The following is a 27,269-nucleotide window of genomic DNA, read 5'->3' on the forward strand; positions in this document are numbered from 1 at the left end:
AGAGAGAGAGAGGAGAGAGAGAGAGAGAGAGTTTTTTTGAGAGGGTCTTGCTATGTCACTCTGGCTGGCCTTAAAATTGAAGTAATCCTCCTGCCTTAGTCTCCTGAGTGCTGTTATTATGGGCAAGCACCATCATGCCCAGCTTAAAGCAAAATTTTTAAAAATACTATTACAAGTGTCAATTATGCCTTTAGGCATTTACTTACTTTTATATCAACCTTCCCTCACCCCTCCAATCCCCTCCCCAAAGTTTTCAGAATCCTAAATGCTTTTAATGAACACCTAAAGGGGAGAAACCTTTAGAGATGTAGTGACATGTGGGTAGATTTACTGATCTTTACCCTGAAAGTAACCTGTTCCACGATGTTTCACACACAATCTCTTTTCCATTGTCACTATTATTTCTCACCTGCCCTAAATGGACCAATGTCTGTGATCCTCCGCCCCCCGCCCTCCAATCTGCCTTATACACTGATTACAGAACCATCTTCCCAGAGCACTAGCCTGATCAAAAAGCATGCTACAATCACATTTCTTTTGAAACAGCAATTTTCACCAGTCCCTTGCAGCCTTTAGTTTTAAGTTTGTATATGTAAGACCCTTTACAATTTCCACCATAAACCCTACTTTTGGCTGTGTATCCCTAGGCAGATGCACCTCATCACTTTTCATAGCTTAGTCTTACTGTATACAATTAATATTTGCTAATTTAAGAAGGGGAACTACTGAAGGAAGAAAAATGGAAATTACTTACTAATTCTCTCTTTGCTTCTTCAATTTTCACTTGAGCCAGAGATGGATTCTTATAGAGAAAATTTAGATAAGGCAAGTTGGTCACGGTTTGAATCTGCAATGAGCTCATGTTCACATGCATGTTCCCCAGCTACTATGGGAGGCTATGGAACTTCAGGAGGAAGAGGTGACTAGGGACAAGCCTTTGAAGGTTACAGTCTGGTCTCTCCTTCTGCCTTGTTCTCTGCTTCGGGGTCTGGCGTGGCATGACCTGTTTCAACATGCCTTCCCCACCACGATGAGCTGACACTGAAACTGTGAGCCAAAATAAATCTTTGCTCCCTTAAGTTGTTTCTGTGAGATGTGGTCACAGTGGTGCAAAACAAATAACAAAAGCTTACAGTGCTTCAAGTCATTCAAAGAGGAAAGCCACTCCACAACACAATCCCTTTTAAAAGGCAAGGCAAATTAGAAGGCGTAACCAACATATACATAATACTGAAATTCACCATTCACCAATAGCTATTTATTTGGGGAGGTTTTTTTTTTTTTGGTTTTTTTTTTTTTTTTTTTTTTTGGTCTTTTTGAGACAGGGTCTCCCTCTAGCCCCAGCTGTCCTGGAACTCACTATGCCACCAAAGTTCAACTCGGTGACCCGGTGAGTTTTATCGGGGTTACTTAGAGGAGAAGAAATGACTCAAAGACAGCTGCATCACCAAAAGCCCACCCCAACAGGGATGACGTGGTTGTGAGAGCTGGAACCCTGGAGCAGACCGCGCAACTTGCAAGCAACTCAGGTCAGGTGGGAGAGCATCTCCCCCAGGCAGCGCGGGTAGTCTGAGCCTCTTCCAAGCCACTTGGCTTGTCTAAGACTGTCCCTCGGCTGACTTTACTACTCATTATAGATGAGATATATCTAGGAGGGATCTAGTTAATCCGGTCACTTTCAGGGACTTCCTGAAACTGCAGAAGCTGCTTACTAAAATGAACAAACTTCCCTGTGGGATGGAAGTTGCCACCTCCCTTTAGAACATTTTGTGTTCTAACCAGTTTCCCTCCAAGATGAAAGGTCTTTTTAATATTGTATTTCTTATTTTTATTTTATGTGGGGTTTTTTTGTTTTTTTTTTTTTTGGTCTTTTTTGAGACAGGGTCTCCCTGTAGCTCCAGCTGTTCTGGAACTCACTATGTAGACCAGGCTGGCCTTGAACTGACAGAGATCCACCTGCCTCTGCCTCCCGAGTGCTGGGATTAAAGGTGTGCGCCACCACGCCCGGCTGGGAGTTATTTTTTTATGTGTATGAATGTATTACCTGCACATAGGTAGGTACACCATGGTGTGCAGTGCCCACAGAAGTCAGAAGAGGGCATCGCATCCCCCTGAGCTGAAGTTATGCACTATCAACCACCATGTGGGCGCTAAGAATCAAACAGGGTCCTCTGCAAGAGCAGTCAATGCTCTTAACCATTGAACCATCTCTCTAGTCCTCCTCTTTTGAGATAGGATTTCATTCTGAAGCCTAGGCTAGTCTAGAACTCACTATATAGCCCAGGCTAGGCTTGAACTCATAGTAAGCCGCCTGCTTCAGTCTCCTAAGTGCTCAGATTACAGGTATGAGTTACATACAACTCTAAGCTCTGCCATTTATTTTAAACCCTTAAACACCAATCTACTATTTTATGATTATTTAGTGCCCTTAGGGAAAAGTTAGAGAAAAACAACTCAAAGAAAACCCCCATAAGAATATTTACCGGCATTAAATCTAAATAGGATTCCAATTTTTTCTTCAAAGGAATAGTCTGCTGTTTTAACTCTGCCAGCTTCTAGAAGTGAAAAATAGAGTTAAAATGAAAATAGAAATATTCACAATGAAACTAAATACTGCCCATTACTGAAATAAAACACAATAAACATTAACATTCAGGTATTTGCTTCTAGGCTTCTAGCCTATAGCTCTTGACAGCTGGCAAGCTTTCCACTGTTGAGCTACACCCTCTAACCCAAGGATAATTTAAATAAGGAATCAAACTTCAAATAGATCACCTCATTTTTAATGGAAATCATACTTCCCAAGAAGTTTAAAATAAGAAATCTGGGGCTGGAGCAATGACTCAGTGGTTTAAAAAAAAAAAAAAAATTATTGATAATATAAAGCCCCTATTTCTCCTTCTTCACACTAAAATAGATAAAAAATCCCTATACAACCTAAAAACTAAGAGTTGGATCTGGAAACTACAGGGTTTTTGTTGCTGTTGTTGTTAGACAGGATCGCTAGCCCAGACTGACTATGATCTTGCAAATTATATAGCCAAGGACGACCATGAACTTCAGATTTTTCTGCTTCTACTTCATGAGTGCTAGTCATACTGGAATGTGCCACCAAGCCTGGTTTATGTAGTACTGGGGATCAAACTCAAGGGTTTTATGCATGCTAGGCAAGGACTCTATCAACCAAGCCACATCCACAACCCATGAAACCTGCACTGTGTACACCTATGCAGGTCCACAGACACTGTGCATTGTGCATGTGGAAGCTGCAGTTGGTGTTTGGTGTCTTCCTCAGTCACCTCTACCTTGTTTTTTGTTTTTGTTTTGTTTGGTCTTTTTGAGACAGGGTCTCCCTGTAGCCCCAGCTGGCCTGAAATTCACTATGTAGACCAGGATGGCCTTGAACTCACAGAGATCTGCCTGCCTCTGCCTCCCAAGCTCTGGGATTAAAGGTGTGCACCACCACACCTGGCTCTACCCTGTTTTTTGAGACAAGGTCTTTCACTAAATCTAGAGCTCACTGATTGGCTAGGCTGGCTGGCCTGCAAGCCCTGAGGACCATCTGTCTCTGTCCCTAGTGTTGGGGTTACGGACATATGCTGTCACACCTGGCTTTTACGGAGGTGTTCTGAATCTGAACTCAGATCCTTGCACTTACACAGCAGGGACTTTACATTGTTTCTACTGTACACTGAAAGAGAACAAAGAGGACCACCTAAATGATTAGTACAGAGACGATGACATTTGTTCAGTAACTAAGTCAACAATATACTACTGACTCCAGCAAGGGTCTAGCCTACAATACCACAGAAATTTCAAACAAGTGAGGGATACACAGAGCTAAATAGGTAATAAATACATAAACACTGGCGAACATAAGTATAAAGGTATGGCTGGTGAAGAAGCTCAGTGGTAGATCACTTGACTAGTATGTATGAAGTCTTGGGTTCAATCCTCAACACCACAAAGAAAAGAAATCAATAGTGAATATAAAGCCTAAAAGAAAGAAATGAAAAGGAAGTGTGCTGGATAGCTTTAGTGTCAACTTGACAGACCTGCATTGAGGGAGCCTCAATTGGGAAATTGTCTCCATGTCCTGTGGCCATGTCTGGGGCATCTTCTTGATTGTTGAGTGATGTGGGAGGGCCGAGCCCATTGTGGGTGATGCCACCCCTGGGCAGGAAAAAAGCACGTTGAGGGACTAGAGAGATGGCTCAGCAGTTAAGAACACTGGTTGTTCTTGCAGAAGACCGGGGTTCAAATCCCAGCACCCACATGACCCACATGGCAGCTAACAACTGTCTGTAAGTCCAGTCCCAGGGGATCCAGCAGCCTCTTCTGACCTCAGCTGCCATTGCACAACACGGGTGAGCTTACCTACATGCAGGCAATACACGCATACGCATAAAATAAAAAATATAATAAGTTTTAAAAAAAAAGAAAGCAGGCTGAGCAGGGACCAGGGAGCAAGCCAGTAAGCAGTGTTCTTCCATGGCCTGGGCTCCAGCTCCTGCCTCCAGGTTCCTGCCCTAAGTTCCTATCTTGGGCTCCCTGATGAACTCTGACCAGGGAGACATAAGACAAATAAGTTGGTTTTGGTCAGACTATTTTGTCACAACAATGAAGAAACAAACTAGGACAGAAATATTGTGGACTAATATTTTAAACAAAGTCAGATTAGGTTCAAGGAAGTATTAAAGTTTCAATGTCCCCTCTAAAGCTCATGCTGAAATGTAACTGGCACTGTAACAGTATTCAGAGGGCTCTACTGAATGAATCAATGATCTTACAGTGGGAATGCACTCCTGATGAAAAGGCAGAGTTTGGCAATTTCCTGCCTCTAGCTGACTTGTGCTCCCTTCCCCTTCCACCATCTTAGAACACTGCAGATGTAGCCCTTCAGAACCATGAACTAAATAAACTTCTACTTTGAATGTTTATAAACTACCCAATATGTATATGTGGTATTTTGTTATAGCAGCAGAGAATGGACTAAGACAACAAGCTTACATCCGATAGTGCCACTAGTGACTGATGAGACAGAGAAGCATCCATGCCTCTGGCTGAAAGTTGCTCCTACAATTACAAGAAAAGAAAGTTCAGTTGAAATTTATTTAGAAAGTGACCACCATAAAATATTTTCAACATATAATAACAAACAGTTATGAATCACAGATGAGAAATTATATATGCATCTAAGCTTATTTCCATTACATGTGAATCCTTTCTACACTCACATATGAGAAGACGGTAGAGAGAATAAGGATCTGAATGCCTGACTTTGAAACTGGAGCTGCTGCTCAGTAGTTACATAACTGTGTGCATAGTAACGATCTCTGTAGTTCCCTTCTACAATTCTGTCTACTAAAAGGACAAAAGTCAAAAGGCTAGCTGTATACAATCCTTCATACACACCTCTGCAGCTTTGATTCCAAATCTGAACTCCTCTGACTTTGCTTTTAGGAAGTCCATGTTCTGAAGACGATTGTCAACCTTGGCCCTTTCAGCAGACAAACGCAGCTCTGCCTTCTTGAGATCTCTTCCAAAAGTAAAATTAAAAGCATTTTCTTCTTCTTAGTAAATGATTATTTTAAAAACAAGAAAACAAAGTCCCTACTTTTTGGATTTAACTCTGGCTTAGCCAATAGGAGACAGGCTATTTGCCAACTATTCTACCATAAAGTTTACATCCCAGACTACAATGCATTCTTCCAGGTCATTTCCTCCTCATGCTGCCATGTGGGGTTTTTCTTAAGGAACATAAAGCAATATTAAGATTAACCTATATCAATTATTCTTGGACAAAGTAAACCTACTGTTCCAAAAAGTAATTCATTATATCCAAAGGCCAATTTAAAATACAGGTCCCACAGACCCCTCTACTAAATGCAACATGACACACTGTCTGGCATATATTGGAATATTTATTCCAATATTTGTTGAATAAATTTATATACCACCAAATTACTTTGCACTTACATAAACCCTAATTACTGGCCTTAATCTCTGGGATAATAAAGGCCTAAAGAAGGCTCACAACATCGAAGGGGTCCATCAGTTGTAGCAAGAAAGCAAACCAAAATATAACATGGCTTTAAATTGTGTGGTAATTTGTAAGTTAAAATTTCTGAAAATTATAAAAACCCACATTATTTATAAAGCAAGAACAAACACAAAAGTAATAAATTATACAGAGTAAAAGGTAAAAATATACACCTAACCACCTCACTAAGTTGCCCAAGTGGGCCTTGAGCTTGTGTTGCTCCTGCCTCAGCCTTCTGAGTAGCTGGGATTACAGGCCTGTGCCCCCATGTCTGGCTTGACAATGTCCTATTAATGTCTTTCTAATCAAAACCGCCAGCATTTCAACTCACTCTCGTAGACATTTTTCTAACACTAAAGTTGCAGTCAGGTTCTTTTCAAATTTTTCCAGTTCAAGCTTGATTTCTTCACTTTTGGATTTGGTCCGAAAAAGATCAGAAGTCAAATCATTCATTGCAGGAAGAAAACTGAAAGAAGAATCGGGGTATATAGATGAGTTAAGGACAATCATTTCCTAAAAATGATCTTATCTCTATATAAATTTTTATATAATCATGCTGTTCCATACATTTATACAATGTTTACATGTTGTTCCCATTTCCTGGAATGTCCTTTAACTAGCAAATTTGTCCTGAAAACCTTAGGTAAGATTTACCGTAGCCTGAATTCACTCCCGTTTTCTCTGTTCTCTAGCTCATAATGGTAGTTTTATCTTTCCTCCTTTTTAAAAAAAGATTTGTTTTTGTTTTATGTGTATGAGTATTTTGCCTGCATGTGTGTAAGTGTACTACGTCTAATTAGTACCCACAGAGGCCAGAATAGGGTGACAGAGCCCTTGGACTGGAGTTACAAATGGTTGTGGGCCACCATGTGGGTGCTGGGAACCGAACTCCAGTCCTCTGCATGAACAGCAAGTGCTCTTAACCAGTGCACCATCTCTCTGCTCCTCCTCCTCCCTCTCTGACTGAGTGGAGACTCACTGAGGGGCATTACTGTCCTATTCATCTCTGCTTCCCTAGTTTGTACACCTAGCCTCTAGCTGTATTTGGTATCTGCTGAACTGACTTGTGTTTACACATTGCTGCTGCCACAGAGCCTCTATGTTCTTACACCTAAAACACTGTTCTTCAAGTATATCTAGAAATCCCAAACCTTTCCATTAGCAGAACAGAACAGTTGTTCAGTTCCCTGATCATGATAAGTTGTAGTGCTACGTAAGAAATGATCACTGATGACAGTTATATGGGTTTGGGGTCAGATTGGTCAGAACCCCTCTGGAGAAGTTATTTAGTCTGTTATTGAGCCTCTTGAGCCTCAGTTTCCACTGAACGTTGTTGGAAGGATCATATCACTGTATAGGTGAAATGTCAAAACAGTAAGAGTCCCTAACCTTTTCAGTGTGGTACATGACAAAAATTTACCATACTCAACCAGATTGTTTATACCACTTGTATTGCTTGCTTGTGTGCGTGTGTGTGTGTGTACACACGGGGTTAGACAAACAGGGTTTCATGTATCCAGGTTGGCCTCGAACTCCCTAAGTAGCTAAGGATGACCTTGAATTTCTGATCCCCTCCACTTCCTGAGTGCTAGGACCCTAGGTATGGATCACATACCCAGTCTCCAGCCCTTTTTTTTCTTTTTCCTTTTTGAGATAGCATTTTGCTAAAGTTGCCCAGGCTGGTCTTGAACTCAGTATGTACCCTAGGCAGGTCTTGAACTCCTCCAGCCTCAGCGTCCCTAGTATTCAGGATTATAGGCACATGCCACCATGCCCAACTAGCCTACCACTTTTCTTATTGATTATAGGAAAAAATAAAAATGATAGCTAATCTCCAAAAATATATAGGTGCCAACTTTTACAACCAAACCTGGAAGAAAACTCTAAATATCAACCAGTATCAAATTTATCTGAATTAATCTACTAGCAAAGGCATCAATTAAAATTCAGTACTTTTGCACTGATTGCTAATTTTGTAGATAGAATTACTGTGAGAAACCAACAAGTTCTTAGGTCAAAGCCTTGCAGGGTAGCCTCCTAGGGAACATGAATCAATACCTTGTAAGTGAGGTGTCCTTCGTTTCTAGGGTTACCGCACTATCAACCAAAGCAGTCAAAAACCTGGAGCCCATATTAGACAGATTGGCAGGGGAAAAATTCACACTCTCCATGAGAAGGTCTTGAAGATGTTTAGCTGCAACAATAAAAGAATTTCATGGTGACTGTTCTGTCCTTTTTGGTTTTTAATCTTTCATTATCTTTACAGAGGTATAACTCATACCATACAATCTACAGATGATATTCAGAGTTGTATATTCATGAACTCAAACTATTTTTGAACATTTGATCACCTCCAAAAAAAACTCCACATCCTTTAGTCATTAACTTTCAATCTCCCAACCACAAAACCCTGACAATTACTTTCTATCGCTATTCACTTCCTTTTTTGTTGTTGTTGTTTTGGACAGGGTCTCCCTAGTCCCAGCCCATCTGGAAGTCACAATGTCGACTGGGTGGCCTAGATCACACAGCGATCCACCTGTCTCTGTCCCAAGGACTGTCACTTCCTATTCTGAACATTTCCTACAGAGGGCGTTGTGGTGGTTTGAATGAAAATGTCCTGTCCCCCACAGGCTCAAAGTATTTGGACATTTTGTCCCTAGCTGGTGGCACTGTTTGACTGTTTGGGGAAGTCTTAAGAGGTGTGGTCAATGGGGTACAGGCTTTGAGAGTTCTTAAGTCTTGCTGATTTCCAGTCATCGTTTCCTGTGCTTGCTTGAAGATATAACTGCTCAGCTTTCTGCTCCTGTCACCTCTGTCACCATGCCTCCCCCACCATTATGGACTCTAACCTCTGGAACCCTAAGCTCAAATACTCTTCCTTTTCATAAGTTGCCATGGCCACAGTATCTTATCATAGCAACAAAAAAGTAACTAATATAGGTATCGTAGACGGCTTCGTGACTGCTTCTCTCACTTAGCATGCTGGTTTTAAGGTTTACACTTGCTATACCATTATCAGTACTTCACTCTTCATGATGCAATAATATTCCAGACTGTGTGGATATATAGCTTATCATCCATTGAGGAACACTTGAATTGTTTTCACATTCTGATTATTTTGAAAACTGATGCTATAAAACTCATGGAAGTAGGTGGTTCATGACTGTAATCCCAATAATCCCAGCACTTGGGAGGCTGAGGCAGTTAGGACTGATAAGAGTTTGAGGCTAGCCTGGGCTACATAGTCACTTCCAGGCCAGCCAGAGTTGCAGTGAGACCTTGCCTAAAAACACCAAAAAAAAAAAAAAAAAAAAAAAAAGGGGGGGAAAATTAACATCTGTAACCCCCATACCTGGATGGTAGAGACAGAAGGATCATGCGTTTAAGGCCATCCTCAGCTATATATATAGTATAGTGTTCAACACTAGCTTGGAATATATGAGACCCTGTCTCAAACAAAAAAGGGGATGGGGAGAGTTAAGGATATAGTTCAATGATAAAGTGCTTGCCTAGTATACTGGGATCCCTAAACTGCATTCCCAATAGCACAAAACAAAAAAACCAAACACATGGGTCATGGGATTGAACTCAGGATGTCAGTCTTGGCTGCAAGTGCCTTTACCCATTAAGCCATCTTGCCAGCCCAGTATCTTTTTTTTTTTTTTAAGATTTAAAAATTTTTATGTGTGTCTGTGTGTACATGTGCAGGTGTGTACCCATGTGCATGTGAGTGGTCGTAGAAGCCAGAAGAGGGCATTGGATTTCTTGGAACAGGAATTATGACCTGCCCCAAATGGGTGCTGGGAACCAAATTCAGGTCCTTTGCAAGAGCAGCAAGTGCTCTTAACCACCCCAACATTTTTCTTTAAAAAGGAACTAAATGGAAATTTGGCAGTTGGAAAATACAATAACTAAAAATTTCACTTAAGGACAGAATGCTAGCCTAGCATGCATGAAGTCCTGGCCTCAGAGAATAGTCTATTTAAAGTAGCAGAAGGTGAGGCATGGTGGTGCATGCCTTTAATCGCAGCACTCAGGAGGCAGAGGTAGGCAGAGCCTGTTCTACACAGCGAATTTCAGGCCAGGTGGGGCTTCAGAGAGACCATATCTCAAAAAGTTTTTTTAAAAATTAAAATTAAACCAGGCATGGTGGTGCACGCCTTTAATCCCGGCACTCGGGAGGCAGAGGCAGGTGGATCTCTGTGAGTTCACGGCCAGAAGGCCGTCCTGGTCTACATAGGTAGTCCCAGGGCAGTGTGGGTTACGGGGAGATCCTGTTTCAAAAAGACCAAAAAAAAAAAAAAATTAAAATTAAACCAGGCATGGTGGTGCACGCCTTTAATCCCGGCACTCGGGAGGCAGAGGCAGGTGGATCTCTGTGAGTTCACGGCCAGAAGGCCGTCCTGGTCTACATAGGTAGTCCCAGGGCAGTGTGGGTTACGGGGAGATCCTGTTTCAAAAAGACCAAAAAAAAAAAAAAAGTAAAATTACAATGAAAAAATAAAGTGACAGAAGAATAAATGAACTTAGAAATGGATCAACATAGAATACAAGGGAGTCAACAGTTCTCAGTGGTATAGCCACATTGGTAAACTGTCCTTCTCAAGTAAAGAACACCCCACCTATACTCATGCAAGCAATCCTCATTAAATGCACTAGGATCCACAATGAAAACAGGAAAGGGACTTGCTGGAAAGGAGAGGAAAGGGTATAGGAGGCTGGTGGAAGGGTATAATCAAAGTACATTACATATGTATGTGTGTGACATTACGAAAAAACAAATTATAAATCAAAAAATAATTTTTAAAAAAAATGGAGATTACAGGAGCCAAAGATGAGAGAGAAGAGCTAGGCATAAGAGGCACATGCCTGTAATACCAGCACTCTGGAGGCTGGGGCAAGAGGATCACAAGTTCAACACCACCCTGGGCTAATAATGAGCCACTGTTTCAACAAACAAACAAATTAATTACTAGAATAAAGGAAAATGAAGACAACCCCAGAGAAATGTGGAACATTCCAGGCATGGTGGCACATACCTGTAATACTAGCACTTGGGAGTCTGAAGCAGAAGGATTACTGTAAATTCAAGGCCAGCAAGGGCTATACAGCAAGACCCTTTCTCAAAAAAACCAAAAAAATGAAAAGGGAAAAGAAAGGAAAGTGGGACGCAATTAAGCGTAGTGTGCTGGCCACATACCTGTAATCCCAGCACTTGGGAGAGGAAGGCAGGAACTACAGGACCTCAAAGCTATCCTTGTCTACAATGTCTGGAAATTTATTTATAAAAGTCCAACAAATCTAGCTTTAAAAGTCTACATGTAGGAGAGCCTGACTAAAAGGAGGAAAAATGGATGCTTTTTGTGGTGTTGGAATTGTTCTGCTCCGATTGTGGGGGTGGTTCTAGATTCTGTTAAAATGGCACTCCAAACACATTCTTAGCTAATTTGAAAAAGAATACTGAGCCAGGCTTGGTGGCACATACCTTTAATCCCAGCTCTGGGGAGGCAGAGGCAGGTGGCTCTCTGTGAGTTCAAGGCCAACCTGGTCTACATAGTGAATTCCAGTCCAGCCAGTACTGCATAGTGAGACCCTGTCAAATAAATAAATAAATAAATAAATAAATAGCAAATAAGAATATTGGAAAGTACATATGCAACAGAATTAAATATTAATATCACTATATTCAAAACATCATATATAACAAATGCTCCCCACTTGGTTAAATACCTGGCAGCCAGACGTCATTTCCTCTTTTTTTAAGCAGAGAAAATGTAAATTTATTAAGGAAAAGTGAGAAAGGGCTCTGGAGAATGGGAGGAGTTTCAAGGAAGGAATACCCCAGAAAGATTTCTGTCACTCCTTTTTGTTTTCTGCCACTGCCCTCACTGTCCTCACTTTTTCATATCACATATGACTAACAAAAGCCCACAACTGTTTTCTTAGAGACAAAGTCTTGCTATGTTGTCCAAGCTATCCTTAAACTCATGGCAGTTCTACCCCTGCCTTCCAAATGCTGGGATTACAAGCATGTACCACCACACCTGGCTCAGGAGATTTTAATTTGGCTCTATGATACATAACTATAAGTTGATTTATCCAAGTCTTACACTTCATGACTGCGACCCCAAGTGTCCTGCAAGCTCCTTCTAAGGCTGGCCTCAAACACACAGAGATATCCCTGCCTCTAACTCTAAAGTGCTGGGACTAAAGACATGCATTACTGGGTTGGAGGGATGGTTCCGGTTAAGAACACTGGCTGCTCTTGCAGAGGACCCTGATTCAGTTCCCATCATCCATGTGAAGGCCAACAACTGTCTATAACTCCAGTTCCAGGGGATCCAATGCCCTCTTCTGCCCTCTGTCAGCATTGCACACAAGTGATACATTTATATACACACAGGCAAAATACTTATACAATAAAAATTAATAAGTCAGGGCATGGTGAGATGGCTCATCAGTTAAGAGCACTGATTGTGCTTGCAGAGGACCTGGGTCCAGTTCCTAGCACTAACAAAAGTCTGTAATTCCAGTTCCAGGGGATCCAATTCCCTCTTCTGGTCTCCTCAGACACGGCATGCATGTGATATATTTACATAAATGCAAGCAAAACACTCATACACATAAAAAAATGTTTAAACTAAAATTAAAGGCTGGCAAATGTAGGTTATCTTTTAGGGTTCACTATTTTACTAGAATACCAACAAAATATAGTATAATGAAATTCATAATTTGGAAGTTACTAATAGAGCAGAACATATTCTAGGTAAGTTTTACTTACATTTACAAGTAATCTCCACTAATATTTTATATTTCAGTGTTGTAAAATTGGTTACCTCTATTGCTTCTTTCAAAACTCTAGAGACTTAACTCACCTTCCGATTCATACTCGCCTGCTTTCTGTTTCAAGTCCTCTATGACCAGGTGGACATCCCTGTTCCGGACCCTGTTGCGTTCTGAAAGGTGATATAAAATTTCTGTTGTCCGTGGGTTCACCTCATACTGTGGAATGGGATGATCTCCAAATACTTCTTTCAACCAGGCAGCAATCTAACCATTAAAAGGAAGATTTGTCATCATGAGACTATGACAAGATGTTCCACAGCAAAGTAAATGGTTTCTGAGGGTAGGGGTAGGCGGGTCCTCCTTTACGTCCCGACTAGTCTTACGGTGATATCGGATGACAGGAAACAAGTGAGCAAAAACACAAGAACAATCTTTTCTCTCTCAAAGCTGCAAACGCAGTATATGCTAAAAAAAAAAAAAATGCCTCCCTTGGAAAATCTTAACTAGTGGATGTGCTGGCATGATGGGCTATACATGCACGCTCTGAAAAACTGGCTGTCCAACACGTAGTGACCCCGCGGCGCCAGGAGGCTCCCGGGACCGGCTGCAGCTCGGATGCCGGAATTCTAGATGGAAGCAGCAGTGAACCGCCGAAGTTGGGCAGCGAGGTGGCTCGGAATCCCAACCGGCCTGCCCCGAGGGTAGACACACAGCCGAGTCCCACCCGAAGGAAGGGATGCCCTCCTCCGGACTCCGGCCTACCCGGACAAGGCCGCGTGGAACGGGCGGTCGAGACGGCGGCCACGGCGAGCGTAGAGCCCGACCGACGCGCGGCTCCACAGAGGACCGAGCCCTCGCCGAACCCATTACCTGTGCTTCTCTCTCGCCCGGGGCCTCCATCATTGCCACTCCCGCCACTCCTGGTTCAACACCTCTCGGAGAAGCGCCCGCGCACTAGGCCCCGCCCTTGCCGTTGGGCCCGCCCCCTCTTGCTAAGGAATTCTGGGAGTTGTGGTTTCTATTGATTCCGAGCCTCTGAGCCCTAGGACAAGGCTAACAGAAGACTCTGTCCCTCCAGCTCCTCAAGCCTGACTTTCATGCATCCCTGGCACTGCGCCCTCGGTGGTATAATCAAGACAAGAACGCAGCTAGAACCAAAATGCTTTTTAAATTTTCTTATATATTTCTCGCTTGAATAAAAAAAAAATACCCAGGACTTTCAGTTTTTAGTTAGCTTATGGTGTTGTTTCCAAATGATTGCATAAATTAAAAAATATTTTTTTTTTGTCTTTTTGAGACAGGGTCTCCCTATAGCCCCAGCTGTGCTGGAACTCACTGTGTAGACCAGGCTGGCCTCGAACTCACAAAGATTCACCTGCCTCTGCCTCCCAAGTGCTGGGATTAAAGGCATGTGCTACCACATCCAGCATAAATTTAAATTTTTACCAGGCCTTGTGGTCTTTAATTCCAGCACTTAGGAAGGCTGAGGAAGGATTGAGGTGAGCTCAAGGCCAGCCTGAACTACACAGTGATAGAGTGAGCTCCATATTAGTTTGAACTACAGTGAGAGACTGTCTCAAAGAAACACTTAAAAAGCCATTAGGGTCTGGGGTTCATAGAGCTCAGTTGGAGTTGGTAGAGTGCTTGCCTGATATGCAGGAAGCCCTAGGTTGGATCCCTAGCACAGCACAAACTAGAGGTGGTAATACGCACTTGTAATTTACAGTACTTGGGAAGCGGGAGCAAGAGGATCAGAAGTCTAAGGTCATCCATCCTCAACTACATACAAAGTTCATGGCCAACCTGGGTTACTATAGACTCTGTCTTAAAAAAAAACCCAAAACCTCAAATTTTTAAAAACTATATTTTGGGGCTGGAGAGATGGCTCAGCGGTTAACAACACTGGTTGTTCTTGCAAAAGACCCAGGTTCGAATCCCAGCACCCACATGGCAGCTAACAACTGTTTGTAACTCCAGTTCCAAGCGATCTGAAGGCCTCTTCTGTTCTCCGCGGGCATTGCACGACACGGGTGCACTCACCTACATGCAGGCAATACACTCGTATACACAAAATAAAAAATAAATAAATAAAAATAAAATATAGTTTTTAATATTTTATTATTTATAATTTTATGTGTACGAGCGTATTGTCTGCATGTAGGTGAGTGCACCTGTGTCGTGCAATGCCGTGGAGGACTTTGGATTTCCCTGGAGCTGGAGTTAAGGACGGTTTGTAGCTGCCATGTGGGTGCTAGGAATCGAACCCAGGTCCTCTGCAAGAGCAGTCAGTGCTCTTAACCACTGAGCCATCTCTCCAGCCCCTTTATTTTTATTTTCTATAATATTTAGTGAACACACTTTACCCATTTTCACAGTAAAACACATGGACTGAGTGACTTGACCCAGATTAGGTAACAGATCTAGAACTTGACCATGGTATCTGCCTCCATTTGGGTGTTTCACTCCCTACGCTGCCCCTTGAAATCACCTATAGTGTACTGTGTTACTAGGAAAGCAGATAATTCAAAGAAGGAGCTTTATTCAACTTTCCATGGTGTGATTTTATATGAAATTGTGATTGTTAACAAAATCTATTTTTCCTAGGTCATATGCATATTTAAAACTATTAAATCACCAGGCAGCAAGCACATGCCTGTAATCTAGCACTGAGTAAGGTTAGGAGGATTGTGGATATGAAGCCACCCTGGGCTATACAGAAAGACCCTGTCTCAAAACAACAATAACCAATCAAATAATGACACCACCAAAAAAAGCAACAACAAAAAAAGAAAACTCAAGTTCTCAAGTTCTGCCTAAGCTACAGAGGGAGCTCAAGGTCAGCCTGAGGGACTTAAGCATGATCCTGTCTCAAAATAAAAAGTAGGGCTGGAGAGATGGCTCCGTGATTAAGAGTGCTTACTGCTCTTGTAAAGGATCTGAGTTCAGTTCCCAGCACTCACATCAGGAGACTCACAACTGCCTGTAACTCTAGTTCCAGAGGATTCAATGCCATTTGGCCTCTGCAAGCACCTGTGTGCACATGGATCACATAAACTCACATAAGCACATGTACACTCAAAAAAATTATGTCTTTAAAAAAATTTTTTAATGTAAAAAGGAGTTTGGAGATAAGAGTTCAATGGTTGAGCGCTTGTCTAGCATGCCAGAAGTCCTGGGTTCAATCAAAACAAAGCAAAAAATATCAGAACTGGAGAGATGACTCAGTGGTTAAGAGCACTGACTGCTCTTGTAGAGCACATAGTTTTGAATCTCAGCACCCACATGGTGGCTAACAACCACCCATAACTCCAGTTTTCTCTTCTGACCTCCACAGGCATTGCACGACATGGGTACATTTATATACTCATACACGTGGGGACTGAACCAAAAACCTTATGCACCTACACAGGTGCTTTACTATTGAGATGTGTTCCCAGTCTCTATTTATTTATATAGACAGGGTCTTGCTATTCCCCAGGCTGGCCCTGAATTTGTTATCTTCATACTTTAGCCTTCCCAGTAGAATAGCAGGGAAGCAGGGATTACAGGCCTCAGTCATCAGGTCCAGCCTCCAAAATAAGTTTCTTTTTTTCTTTTCCTTTCTTTCTTTCTTTTTTTTTTCTTTGAGACAGGGTCTCCCTATAGCCCCAGCTGACCTGGAACTTGCTAAGTAGACCAGGCTAGCCTTGAATTCAGAGTAATCTGCCTGCCTCTGTCTCTCTAGTGCTGGGACTAAGGGCATGCACCACCACACCCAGCACAAGTTTCTTTTAGAATGAACCTCAAAGAACTGTGATTCTTTAAACTATCCTATCAAAACTCCTATAAGATGTGGGCATTTTTTAAAAAACCAAATTGAGGACCAGCAAGATGGCTCAGCCAGTAAGTAGTCTTTGTCATCCAAGCCTGAGTTTGATCCATGTAAAGGTGGAAGAAGAGGACTGCTCTCTGTCTTCCACATATGCTCCTTAGCACACGTGTGTCTGTGTTTATATATATTATTTTCACCATATTTAGACTCTCCCCTCCCATTTACAGTTCCTTTCCACCACCACCCTGCCCAAATTCATGCATTCTATTATACGTGTGTGTCGTGTGTGTGTGTGTGTGTTTAGAGGCCTATCAAGTCAAATTTGTGTCCCCAAGTGCCCTTCACTGTGGGTCCATCCACTGGAGCCTGGTCAACTTGCCCAGAGTCACACCCTTAAGGAACTGACTCTACCTCTCCCAGCAGCTATCCTTGCCAACAGTTCCTCTGCTAAGATAGGGTTTTCTTGTCCACTTCCCCACTTCTATGTTGGGATTTCGTCTGTCTTGAGTATTGACTTGAGACTTGTGTATGCTGTCACCACTGCTGTGAGTTCATATGCGTAACTGCGCAGGAGTCTGGAAAACTTTTCTTGTGGTCATTCACCACGTCTGGCTCTTACAACAATTTAAAGACCCCCAAATTGCCCTCAAACTTGGACTCAGGGACTGAGGGGAGGAAAGGTTCCTAAGGACTAAATTGCACCATGGTGCAGGGGTTAACCTGTGGTGACTGCTACAGTCAGGGTAGCCGGTGCAGAAGGGGTAACGCCCACATCACCTGAACTCCTGAACTGCCTGAGAGGCTTCTTCATAGCTTCCGACTCACGTGGTCACCCGGGGCCAACCACAAAGTCGACTAAAAAGACAAAAAGGAAACATATGAATGCGGGGGTGGAAGTCTGCAATAACCGATTCCTACACTTTTAGGTTTAAGCGTTAAAAAATATATATATATATATATATTTTAAAAGAAAAAAATTTAACATGCAAAGAAAAAAAAATTTGCATCCGGAAGAGAAGGCGAGGGGCGGTACTTCCGGGTCAGGAGGGCTGGCCGCATTGACCTTCCTCAGCGTTCCACCATTTTGTACCAGTCGGTCCGAGGCTGCGGCTGCAGAGGACCCACCCGAGGAGAAGCTGAGAGGATGCTGTCCGTGCGCGTTGCCGCAGCCGTGGCCCGCGCCCTCCCTCGGCGGGCGGGACTGGTGAGCGCCCGGCCGCGGCCCGCTGGTCGCCTCGCGGGCTCGAGGTGTCTGCGGTGCAGCGCAGGGCTGGGGCTGGTGGCGCCATCTTGCACCGTGGCTGCTGCGCCGCGCGGCGAAGGGTCAGCTTTGCAGGCTTTCGCCGCGGGGTGCAGCAGGGGAGGCCGTAACCTCGGCGCCCCGGCTGGGGCTCAGGAGGATTTCTGGCTGGGGTGGGGGCCTGGGTGAAGGTCAGGGTCAGTGCGCTGCCGCTCCGGCCTGCTCTGCGGCTTGCTTCCCCTGATGGTCGGGGTCGCGCCCGGCTCAAGGTCAGGTGCTGTCACCTGCCCGGTGCAAGCCAGCCGGGGAGCCTGACATTGCATGAAGGTCGACAGGGCCAGGCGTTTCTCCTTCACTCGGAAGTCAACTCCCAGGAAAGGAGTAAATGAAAGTGTCTTTTGAACAGTTAGATGGTCTCAGTGGTGATAATCGTGAACACATCGCCTAGCTGCAGAAAGGCAGTTTATGCCACAGCGATGGAACCCTTTTGTAAATGGCATGATCTGGCAGAAGACTTGGTGTTTCCTTAACACGTTAACAGATTTTTGTCCTTGAGTTGTCCGCCTCGTGTTTGAAGAATGTTAAACAGTGAGAATCCAAATAGAGACGAACGTCCGTAGCGTTGGGAAATGTCTCTAAGAGGCATTGCCCTTCATGAATTATTTCCCATGAAGTTAAGAGTGTAACCCTTAAAAAAAGTGTGAACCTTTAAGTCCTTCTTAAACATTTGCTTTTTCCTTATAAAATCGATCTGAATTCAGGAAGGTGAAATATACGGGCTATTTTGCTTCCCTAACAAAACACTGGTAACATCCTGGTTTTCGGTTAGCAAAAAAATAGCCATTTGAAAAAGATTGTCATTTGGTTCTTACTAAAAGGTAGTGCCTTAGAATGAACAATGGCCAGTCAACAGTATTGCAAAGTAAAGGGAAGAGGTAGGGTCCAGGTTCCACTTTACTGCAGAATTTGTTCAAGGCAATGAAAAAAGTAATTTCTTAGCTTATATAATTGTAGCACTGATTTGCTAACCCCATCCAATGCTTATTTGCTTTTTTTTTTTTTTTAAGAAAATTTGGAAATATGCCTAATATTGTCCCATGAGGTGATAGTTATAAGATTTCCACAACTCAATTGAAATCTAAAGTCAAATTAGTAGTACCTAGATGTCTAAGTAAAGATAGGGAGAGATTTTAACAATTGCTCTTGAAAATGTGCTTTTTATAGAGTGCTTATTGTGTGTGTACCAGGAACTGCATAATAGATGCATGTATAAAAAGGTGCTTTGCCACTCAATAGTCTCCCAGTTTAAGCAAAATACTGCAAATGTCTTACAGTTTTGTCAGCCTAAGCATATATTTAGGCTTTCCTTGTGTGCTTGTGTGTGTGTGTGTGTGTGTGTGTGTGTGTGTGCACGTGCGCGCGCTTACATGCACAGTATATGTGATTGAAGGCTTTTTTAAGAATCAAGTTTTTTAAAGAACATTCTTACACTAGGTCTCCAAAAATGCTTTGGGATCATCCTTCATTGCTGCAAGGAACCTCCATGCTTCTAACACTCGGCTTCAGAAGATTGGTAAGTCAATATTTTTAAAATGTACTTTGTGGTCAGGCATGGTGGAGCACGCCTTCAATCCCAGCACTTAGAGGCAGAGGCAGGTGGATCTCTTGAGTTCAAGGTCAGCCTGGTCTACATAGTGAGTTCCAGGACAGCTGGGGCTACAGGGAGACCCTGTCTCAAAAAGAAAAGAAAAAAAAAAATGCCTTGTCTTGATAGATTCTCTTGGGCTAATGAAACTGTAGTTAATGTATTTCTCTTTTAATAGCAGCACAACTTCTTTTAATGACTTCTTTTAGATTAAAACAAAGTACACGTGTAGCAGCACTCTCTCCGAAAGGTTTTATAACTTTGTCTAAAAAGTGTTAGAAAATAAGCCATTTTTACTGAGGGAAGTGGGGAAATGTCTTTGGAGATGTATGAGGGCTCTTATTCCCCATCTCTCTCTCTCTCTCTGAGGTGCTAGGGATAGAGCCCAGGGCTTTGCACATGGTAGGCATATACTACTGAGCTACATTCCTGGCAGTGTGTTAGCACTGTTAAAATAAAGAATTAAGCTGGGCGTTGGGGCTCATGCCTTTAATCCCAACACTCAGGAGGCAGAGGGCAGCTGGGGCTACAGGGGAGACCCTGTCTCAAAAAGACAGACAGACAAATAAATAAAAATAATTACATTGGGAAAGAACTTTTTCCATTTTTTTAATTAAATTGTCCTCTCTTAGGTACTGCTGAGGTGTCCTCCATTCTTGAAGAGCGTATTCTTGGAGCTGATACCTCTGTTGACCTTGAAGAGACTGGGCGTGTGCTAAGTATTGGTGATGGTATTGCCCGAGTTCATGGCCTGAGGAATGTTCAAGCAGAAGAAATGGTGGAGTTTTCTTCAGGCTTAAAGGTGATTTATGAAGTAGAATTTTGGTTTTTTAGGATCTGTGTCTTCAGTTACTCATTTAAATAATTCAGAGACTGAAAAATTTTAAAGCCTTTAAGTTTAAATTTGCCTCATTTTTCCCCTCTCTTATCATAGATTATAAAGAGAATAAGCTAAAAAGGTTTTGGTTAGTGAGGCCTCCCCCCCCCCCCCCCATCATTGGACTGATTTAGAAATAAGTTGTAGCCTGTGGCACCAGAATTTACAATTTGATAAACCTTCACACATATTTCAATCAGTAAGTTCAAGTTTGTTCTTTGTAGCTGTTAAAATCATCTTATGAAAAAGCATTTGAGTACTTCAACCCAGTTCTTTTCTGGATGAAGATGAGGTCAGTGACTAACATGTTTCAATAAGCATAGATCTTTTAGTAAAGGTGAGTCAGTAGTGTAGGTGTCAGAAGCTCTGCTGATACTTATCTTGTGGGGTTGGGGTGGGGGATCAGAAGACCACCTTCAGGAGCTGTTTGTCTACCATGTAGATTCTGGATCCATCTCAGGTTGGTTGTCAGGCTTGGTGGCAGGCACCCACTTACTGAACTGGCTACTGGCCCTATTCTTAAAGCCTGAACCAAAGAAAGATACTTGGTTGAGAAAAATACTTGAGTAAGCCAGCTGCAAAGGAGAATGCTTCTATTCCTACTCTGCCTGTGGCTTATTGTTGTGCACGGGGAGGAGAGCCCCTCTAGCTTCATCATTGTTTACTTATTCGTTTTTGCAGGGTATGTCTCTGAACCTGGAACCTGACAATGTTGGTGTTGTCGTGTTTGGGAATGATAAGCTAATTAAGGAAGGAGATATTGTTAAGAGAACAGGAGCCATTGTGGACGTTCCAGTTGGCGAGGAACTGTTGGGTCGTGTAGTAGATGCCCTTGGTAATGCCATTGATGGAAAGGTGGGTTTTAAGCTTATCGGATGGAGGTATAGCAAATATCAAAATTAAGCATACTGAGGGTTCCTTTTTACTTATCTTTAATTCTTAATATTTTTACAGGGTCCAATTGGTTCCAAGACTCGTAGGCGAGTGGGCCTGAAAGCCCCTGGAATCATTCCTCGAATCTCTGTGCGGGAACCAATGCAGACTGGCATTAAGGCTGTTGATAGCTTGGTGCCAATTGGTCGTGGTCAGCGTGAGCTGATTATTGGTGACAGGCAGACTGGGTAAAGATTCAAAACCATGTTAAAAGTCCCAACTAATATTGATTGTAAGAATTGCTTTTGTGTTTTGAATGGTAAATGCTTTGGGTCTGGGGACTGTAGCGGGTGCTGTGACGATGAGCAGTAGTAGCAGTGCAGTTTTCTTGGGAAAGTCTGCATTGCCTGACATTTGCTTGTTTACTCTTTTTAAAGGAAAACGTCAATTGCTATTGACACCATCATCAATCAGAAACGTTTCAATGATGGAACAGATGAAAAGAAGAAGCTATACTGCATTTATGTTGCTATTGGTCAGAAACGATCCACTGTTGCTCAGCTGGTGAAGAGACTGACAGATGCAGGTACTAAAGAACCTCAGCCCCATTGCTGCTAATCTTAGAACAGCTTCTACTTAACCAAGGTTCATTTGAATTATTCTCCATTGAACTGAATATTGTAATAGAAATCAAAACAAAAACAAGGAAATGTCATAAAACTAGTTTAAGTGCTTTGTCCGTTAACTTTAAAGTAGGTGCTATTTGACTGGTTAATTTTTTTTTTAAGATTTTTCAAAATATTTTTTATTATGGGGTGTGTGTAGTGCCTGGGGAGGCCAGAGAGAGAATCCTCCTGGAGCTAGAGTTACAAGAGATTGTGAGCCACCAGATGTGGGTGTTTGGAACTGAACTCTAGTCAAGGATAACCTTGAATTCATTATCTTCCTGACTCCATTTTCCAAGTGCTAGGATAACAACCGTGCTCTATTGTGCTTAGTTTATTTGATCCTGGGGATCAAACTGAGGGCTTCATGTATGCTAAGCAAGCGCTCTACCAATTGAGCTACATCCTGAGCCCTTGATTCTGATGTTCTCTAGACAGACATCCTCATGTATCTTAGACTGACTTCAAACTTGCTATGTGGAATGTGCCAGCATTCTGAGTTGATGCAATGCTGGGGATCAAGCTCAGTGCCTCATATATATTAAGCATTCTACCAACAACTTCAGTGCACCTCCCTCTCTGTGTGTGTGTGTGTGCATGCTCTTGCGCCTGTGTTCAGAGGTCGGAGAACACCTGTGGAGTCAGTTATCTTGGGTGCAAGTTAACGATTTTGTTTCGAAGCCTCTAAAGTCACACTGTTGGTAACCTTGTCAAAACGTAAACCTCTTTTCTCCTCAGATGCCATGAAGTACACCATTGTGGTATCAGCTACTGCTTCTGATGCTGCCCCACTTCAGTATCTGGCTCCTTACTCTGGCTGCTCTATGGGAGAGTATTTTAGAGATAATGGCAAACATGCTTTGATCATCTATGACGATTTGTCCAAACAGGTGAGATGAAATGTATTTTTATAATCTGTATATTTGTATTCCAGTGGGGCAAGTGCAACTTGTGTTTAATAGTTGAATTCACCACCCTCTCTGTGCCATAGGCTGTTGCTTACCGTCAGATGTCTCTGTTGCTCCGCCGACCCCCTGGTCGTGAAGCCTACCCTGGTGACGTGTTCTATCTACACTCCCGGCTGCTGGAAAGAGCAGCCAAGATGAATGATTCTTTTGGTGGTGGCTCTTTGACTGCCTTGCCAGTCATAGAAACACAGGCTGGTGATGTGTCTGCTTACATTCCAACGAATGTAATTTCCATCACTGATGGACAGGTACTATTTTAATGACTGGAATAGTGATTATTCTCAAGTATTGATTGAGGCTAGTAAGCATGAACTGAATTGCAAATATAAAACTAAAGAGGATAATTTTAGTGAGTTATTTGTCACCAAAACTATTTCTGAAGCATTGTGCTTTTTGGTCTTTTTTTTTTTTTTTTAAAGATAGTATTTTACTATGTAATCCAGCCTGGCCTTGAATTTTGATCTTGCCTTCAGCCTCCTGACTGCTGGGATTATTAACATGGATCCCCACAGCATCCTTCATCCCTCTTCTCCCACCTTTCCTCTCTCCTCACTTTTTAAAAAAAACTGTCAAATAGATAAGTTGAAATACTTGTACAATGAGCCCCTATACAGTCTCCATCTCAATTCAATAACTTAACATTTTGGCTTATTTTGGGGACAGGGTCACATGTAGTAGTCTAGGTTGATCTCAGCTGGCTATGTTGCTGAGAATGACCTTGAACTTCAGTTCTCCTTCAGCTGCCCAAGTGCTAGACTTACAGACATGTGTCACCATATCTGGCTAGGCATTTTTGTTTCATTTATGCACATTTTCCATTCTTACTTAGATTATTTTGAAGCATATTCTAGAAATTCTGTCATCAACCTTGTTTGATTGTTGAGACAGGGTCTCTCTGTAGTTCTGACTAGAATGGAACTCTGTATGTAGCCCAGGCTAGCTTCAAACTTGAAGTGATTCTCTTCCCCTAAGTGCTGGGACTGTAGGCATGTGCCATCACTCCCAGCCCTCCTGTGTACTTGGCAACATTTCACTCTTTTTTTGCATCTTAAACACATCACCTAATCTCAACAGTGGATATATAGATAAGCTTAGTTTTGAAAAGTCAAAGCATTCTTAAGTTCTGTATTTCAACTTTTTGGCACAGTGGCTTAAATGTGAAAATAATTTAATAGTTGCCTTTTTTTTTTTTTTTTTTTTTTTATCTCACTAGCATGTGTATTCTTAAATTGTAGATCTTCTTGGAAACAGAATTGTTCTATAAAGGTATCCGCCCTGCCATTAACGTTGGTTTGTCTGTGTCCCGTGTTGGATCTGCAGCCCAAACGAGAGCCATGAAACAGGTAATTATATCTCACTTTGACAGGGAGGTATGCTATTAGGTTAAATTCTTTAAATTCTTTATTTTTGACACTGGGTCACAGGGTCTCCCTATAGCCCTAGCTGGCCTAGAACTCACTATGTAGACCAGAGGCTGGCTTTGAATTTCCAGAGATCTGCCTGCTCTTCCTTCTGAGTGCTGGGACTAAAGGCATGTACTCCACACCTGGCTTTTTTTTTTTTTTCTGGCTTTTTTTTTTGGTCTTTTTGAGGTAGGGTTTCCCCATAGCCCCAGCTGACCTGGAACTCATGGAGATCTGCCTGCCTGTGCCTCCTGAGTGCTGGGATTAAAGGCACACTGCCAGGTTAAATTATAAGTGTATATATAAGCTGCATTTGTATACTGCTCTATTGCATTGAGTTTGTACCAACACCTTGCATATTTCAGGTGGCAGGTACCATGAAGCTGGAGTTGGCTCAGTATCGTGAGGTTGCTGCTTTTGCCCAATTTGGTTCTGATCTTGATGCAGCCACTCAGCAACTCTTGAGTCGTGGTGTGCGTCTGACTGAGTTGTTAAAGCAAGGACAGTACTGTAAGTTCTTTTCATTTGTCAAGTTCCTACTGTATGTTAGGGTCTTGCCAGGCCTCAGCTATATCCTGTATTACAGGATGTTCTATCAAAGAAGCTTCTTATAAACACCTGTTTCATTTCACTAGAGTAGTCCTTATCACCATTTGAATGTAAGTGCTAAAAAGTTAATGAAGGTTGTATGAGTGTGGAATTCAGATTTAGAAGAATATTAGCCTGTTAATGTTGCACACAAAATTCTGTCACAAACATTACGAGGTTATAGCAGTGCTTATAGACCAGACCTAAAGATTATGCTTCTGCTTTCTGCAAAGGTGTTGGGAAGCAGTAGCAAGGGGTTATAGATTGCTCAGAACGTCAGAATGGGTGGTCTGTAGAGCCATGTTAAATACTGGAAGAATGATGTTTCTGTGACTTCAGTAAAATAGCCTTTGTTTGAGCAACTAACTCATCTGATAATTTGTTTCTTTTCAGCTCCCATGGCTATTGAAGAACAGGTGGCAGTTATCTACGCTGGTGTGAGGGGGTATCTTGATAAACTGGAACCCAGTAAGATCACGAAGTTTGAGAATGCTTTCTTGTCCCATGTTATCAGCCAGCACCAGTCCCTCCTGGGCAACATCAGGTATGAATGCAGTTGATGACCTTGATTGGTTTAGTTTTAATTTTAAGGCCTTTTTTTTTTTTTCCATTCGGGGTGTGGGGATTGACAGAGGGTCTTGCAATATAGACCTGGTTGGCCCTTATTATATATCACAGGCTATCCTCAATTTTTGGCAATTCTGCCTTAGCCTTCTGAGAGTTGGGGTCACAAGTGTGAGCCACCATATCTGGGACAGTAGTTATTTTTTAATCTGTACATTAGCTTAGTTATTGAATCAGGTCAGAACTGATTATCTGCTTTTATTTCCAAACAGGGCTGATGGGAAAATCTCAGAGCAATCAGATGCAAAGCTGAAAGAGATTGTAACAAACTTCTTGGCTGGATTTGAACCATAAGCTCCTGGGTCCACATCAGACACTGCTTTGGTTTTGTCATTTCTTCTAGTAAAATCGGTTCCATTTGTAAAGGATTACTCTCGTACTCCTCATGTACAGAAATCACAGAAATAAAAGTTCCATATTGTGTGCTAGTTTTTAGTGAGTTTTTGTTGGGGGGGGTGGGGGGGGAGTGTATGTGCCATGATACGTATGTGAAGGATGAACCTGCAGGAGTCAGTTCTCTCCACTATGTGGGTTCTAGGTGTAACTCAGGTCATCAAGCACTGTTACCTCCTGAGCCATTTTACAAGTCCTTGTTAGTCTTTAAATCAAGAAATTATGTTGAGGACTGGAGAGATGTCTCAATGGTTAAGAGCACTGGCTGCTCTTAGAGAGGACCTGGGTTTGGTTCCCAGCAGCCACATTGCTAACAACCATCCCTAACTCCAGTTCCAGGGGATTTGACACTTATCTTCTGACCTCCTTGAGCTTTACACTTAAATACATGTAGGCAGTACACTCTTTTTTTCTTTTTTTTTTTTTGGTCTTTTTGAGACAGGGTCTCCCTGTAGCCCCAGCTGTCCTGGATTCACTATGGAGACCAGGCTGGCTTCGAACTCACAGAGCCTGCCTCTGTCTCCTGAGTGCTGGGATTAAAGGCGTGCGCCACCACGCCCAGCATAATTTTTTTTTTTAAATTATGTTGAATTTGTAAATGATTTGTGACACAGTCTGACTGTTCTGAGATTTTTCCCATCGTCCCAGGCTGGTCCCAGAGTTCACTGTAGTCTAAAATTGCATCTTAATCCATTCTGCTTGAATAATCAGTACAACTAGATAATTCAAGGCTCACTTCTGCAAGACTAAAGTCCTTCGTGGTTGATTAAAGAGAAATTTGGCCTGTAGCTCAGCTGATGAGTGCCTAACATCCACAGAGCTCTGGGTTTCATCATCAGTAGTGCAGAAACTTTGGTGGTACAAACCTGTAAACCCAGCATTTGGGAGTTGAGGCAGCAGTTCAGGAGTTCAGGGTCATCATTGGCTAAGTAGTGAGTTTGAGGCCAGCCTAGAACACACGAGACCATGTCTCAAAAAGTCAGCTGGACATGGTGACGCACTTTTAATCCCAGCACTTGGGAGGCAGAGGCAAGCAGATTTCTGTGAGTTCCAGGCCAGCTGGGGCTACAGGGAGACCCTGTCTGAAAAAGACCAAAAAAAAAAGTTTTGTCCATTATAATCCTTAATTTTTGGTGTTACATGGTGTTGGAGATTAAACCTAGGGTATCATACTTATGCAAGTGTCCTTCAGTTTCTGTTTTGTTTTTTAAAAACAGCTCCCTGAAGTCCAAATTAGTCTGGAGCTCATGTAGGCCAGCTCTCTTCCTGCCTTAGCCTCTCCAGTGCTGAGATTTAGCAGATAGTGTCCTAGTTTTCATTGCTGTGGCAAAACACTCTGACCAGTAAATA

General features: G+C 42.4%; 2 protein-coding genes across 3 annotated transcripts in view; one reads left to right on the top strand and one right to left on the bottom strand.

The window, feature by feature from the left end:
* Haus1 (HAUS augmin like complex subunit 1) overlaps nucleotides 1-13,819 on the bottom strand; it is a 14,157-nt gene extending 338 nt beyond the window's left edge. The window contains exons 1-8 of one of the 2 annotated variants that reach the window (XM_008825912.3): nucleotides 13,703-13,819; nucleotides 12,922-13,096; nucleotides 8,102-8,237; nucleotides 6,375-6,509; nucleotides 5,416-5,539; nucleotides 5,011-5,076; nucleotides 2,484-2,552; nucleotides 755-802 (exon numbers count right to left, since the gene is read on the bottom strand). In XM_008825912.3, the coding sequence (XP_008824134.1) occupies nucleotides 755-802; nucleotides 2,484-2,552; nucleotides 5,011-5,076; nucleotides 5,416-5,539; nucleotides 6,375-6,509; nucleotides 8,102-8,237; nucleotides 12,922-13,096; nucleotides 13,703-13,735 (786 nt within the window). In that variant the 5' untranslated portion in view covers nucleotides 13,736-13,819. Of the gene's footprint in view, nucleotides 1-754; nucleotides 803-2,483; nucleotides 2,556-5,010; nucleotides 5,077-5,415; nucleotides 5,540-6,374; nucleotides 6,510-8,101; nucleotides 8,238-12,921; nucleotides 13,097-13,702 lie in introns of both variants that reach the window. The other variant, XM_008825911.3, reaches the window with a different exon arrangement.
* Nucleotides 13,820-17,692: 3,873 nt separating this feature from the next.
* Atp5f1a (ATP synthase F1 subunit alpha) lies at nucleotides 17,693-25,954 on the top strand. Its single transcript, XM_008825913.2, has 12 exons — nucleotides 17,693-17,847; nucleotides 19,378-19,456; nucleotides 20,161-20,330; nucleotides 21,087-21,260; nucleotides 21,360-21,526; nucleotides 21,716-21,864; nucleotides 22,682-22,833; nucleotides 22,935-23,159; nucleotides 24,147-24,254; nucleotides 24,680-24,824; nucleotides 25,296-25,446; nucleotides 25,739-25,954. The coding sequence occupies exons 1-12, from the start codon at nucleotides 17,788-17,790 to the stop codon at nucleotides 25,818-25,820; spliced, it is 1,662 nt and encodes a 553-aa protein (XP_008824135.1). The 5' UTR covers nucleotides 17,693-17,787; the 3' UTR covers nucleotides 25,821-25,954.
* The last annotated feature ends 1,315 nt before the right edge of the window (nucleotides 25,955-27,269 follow it).

The sequence above is a fragment of the Nannospalax galili genome, unplaced genomic scaffold, assembly GCF_000622305.1.
Source record: "Nannospalax galili isolate Female #2095 unplaced genomic scaffold, S.galili_v1.0 scaffold169, whole genome shotgun sequence".
Classification (NCBI taxonomy): Eukaryota; Metazoa; Chordata; class Mammalia; order Rodentia; family Spalacidae; genus Nannospalax; species Nannospalax galili.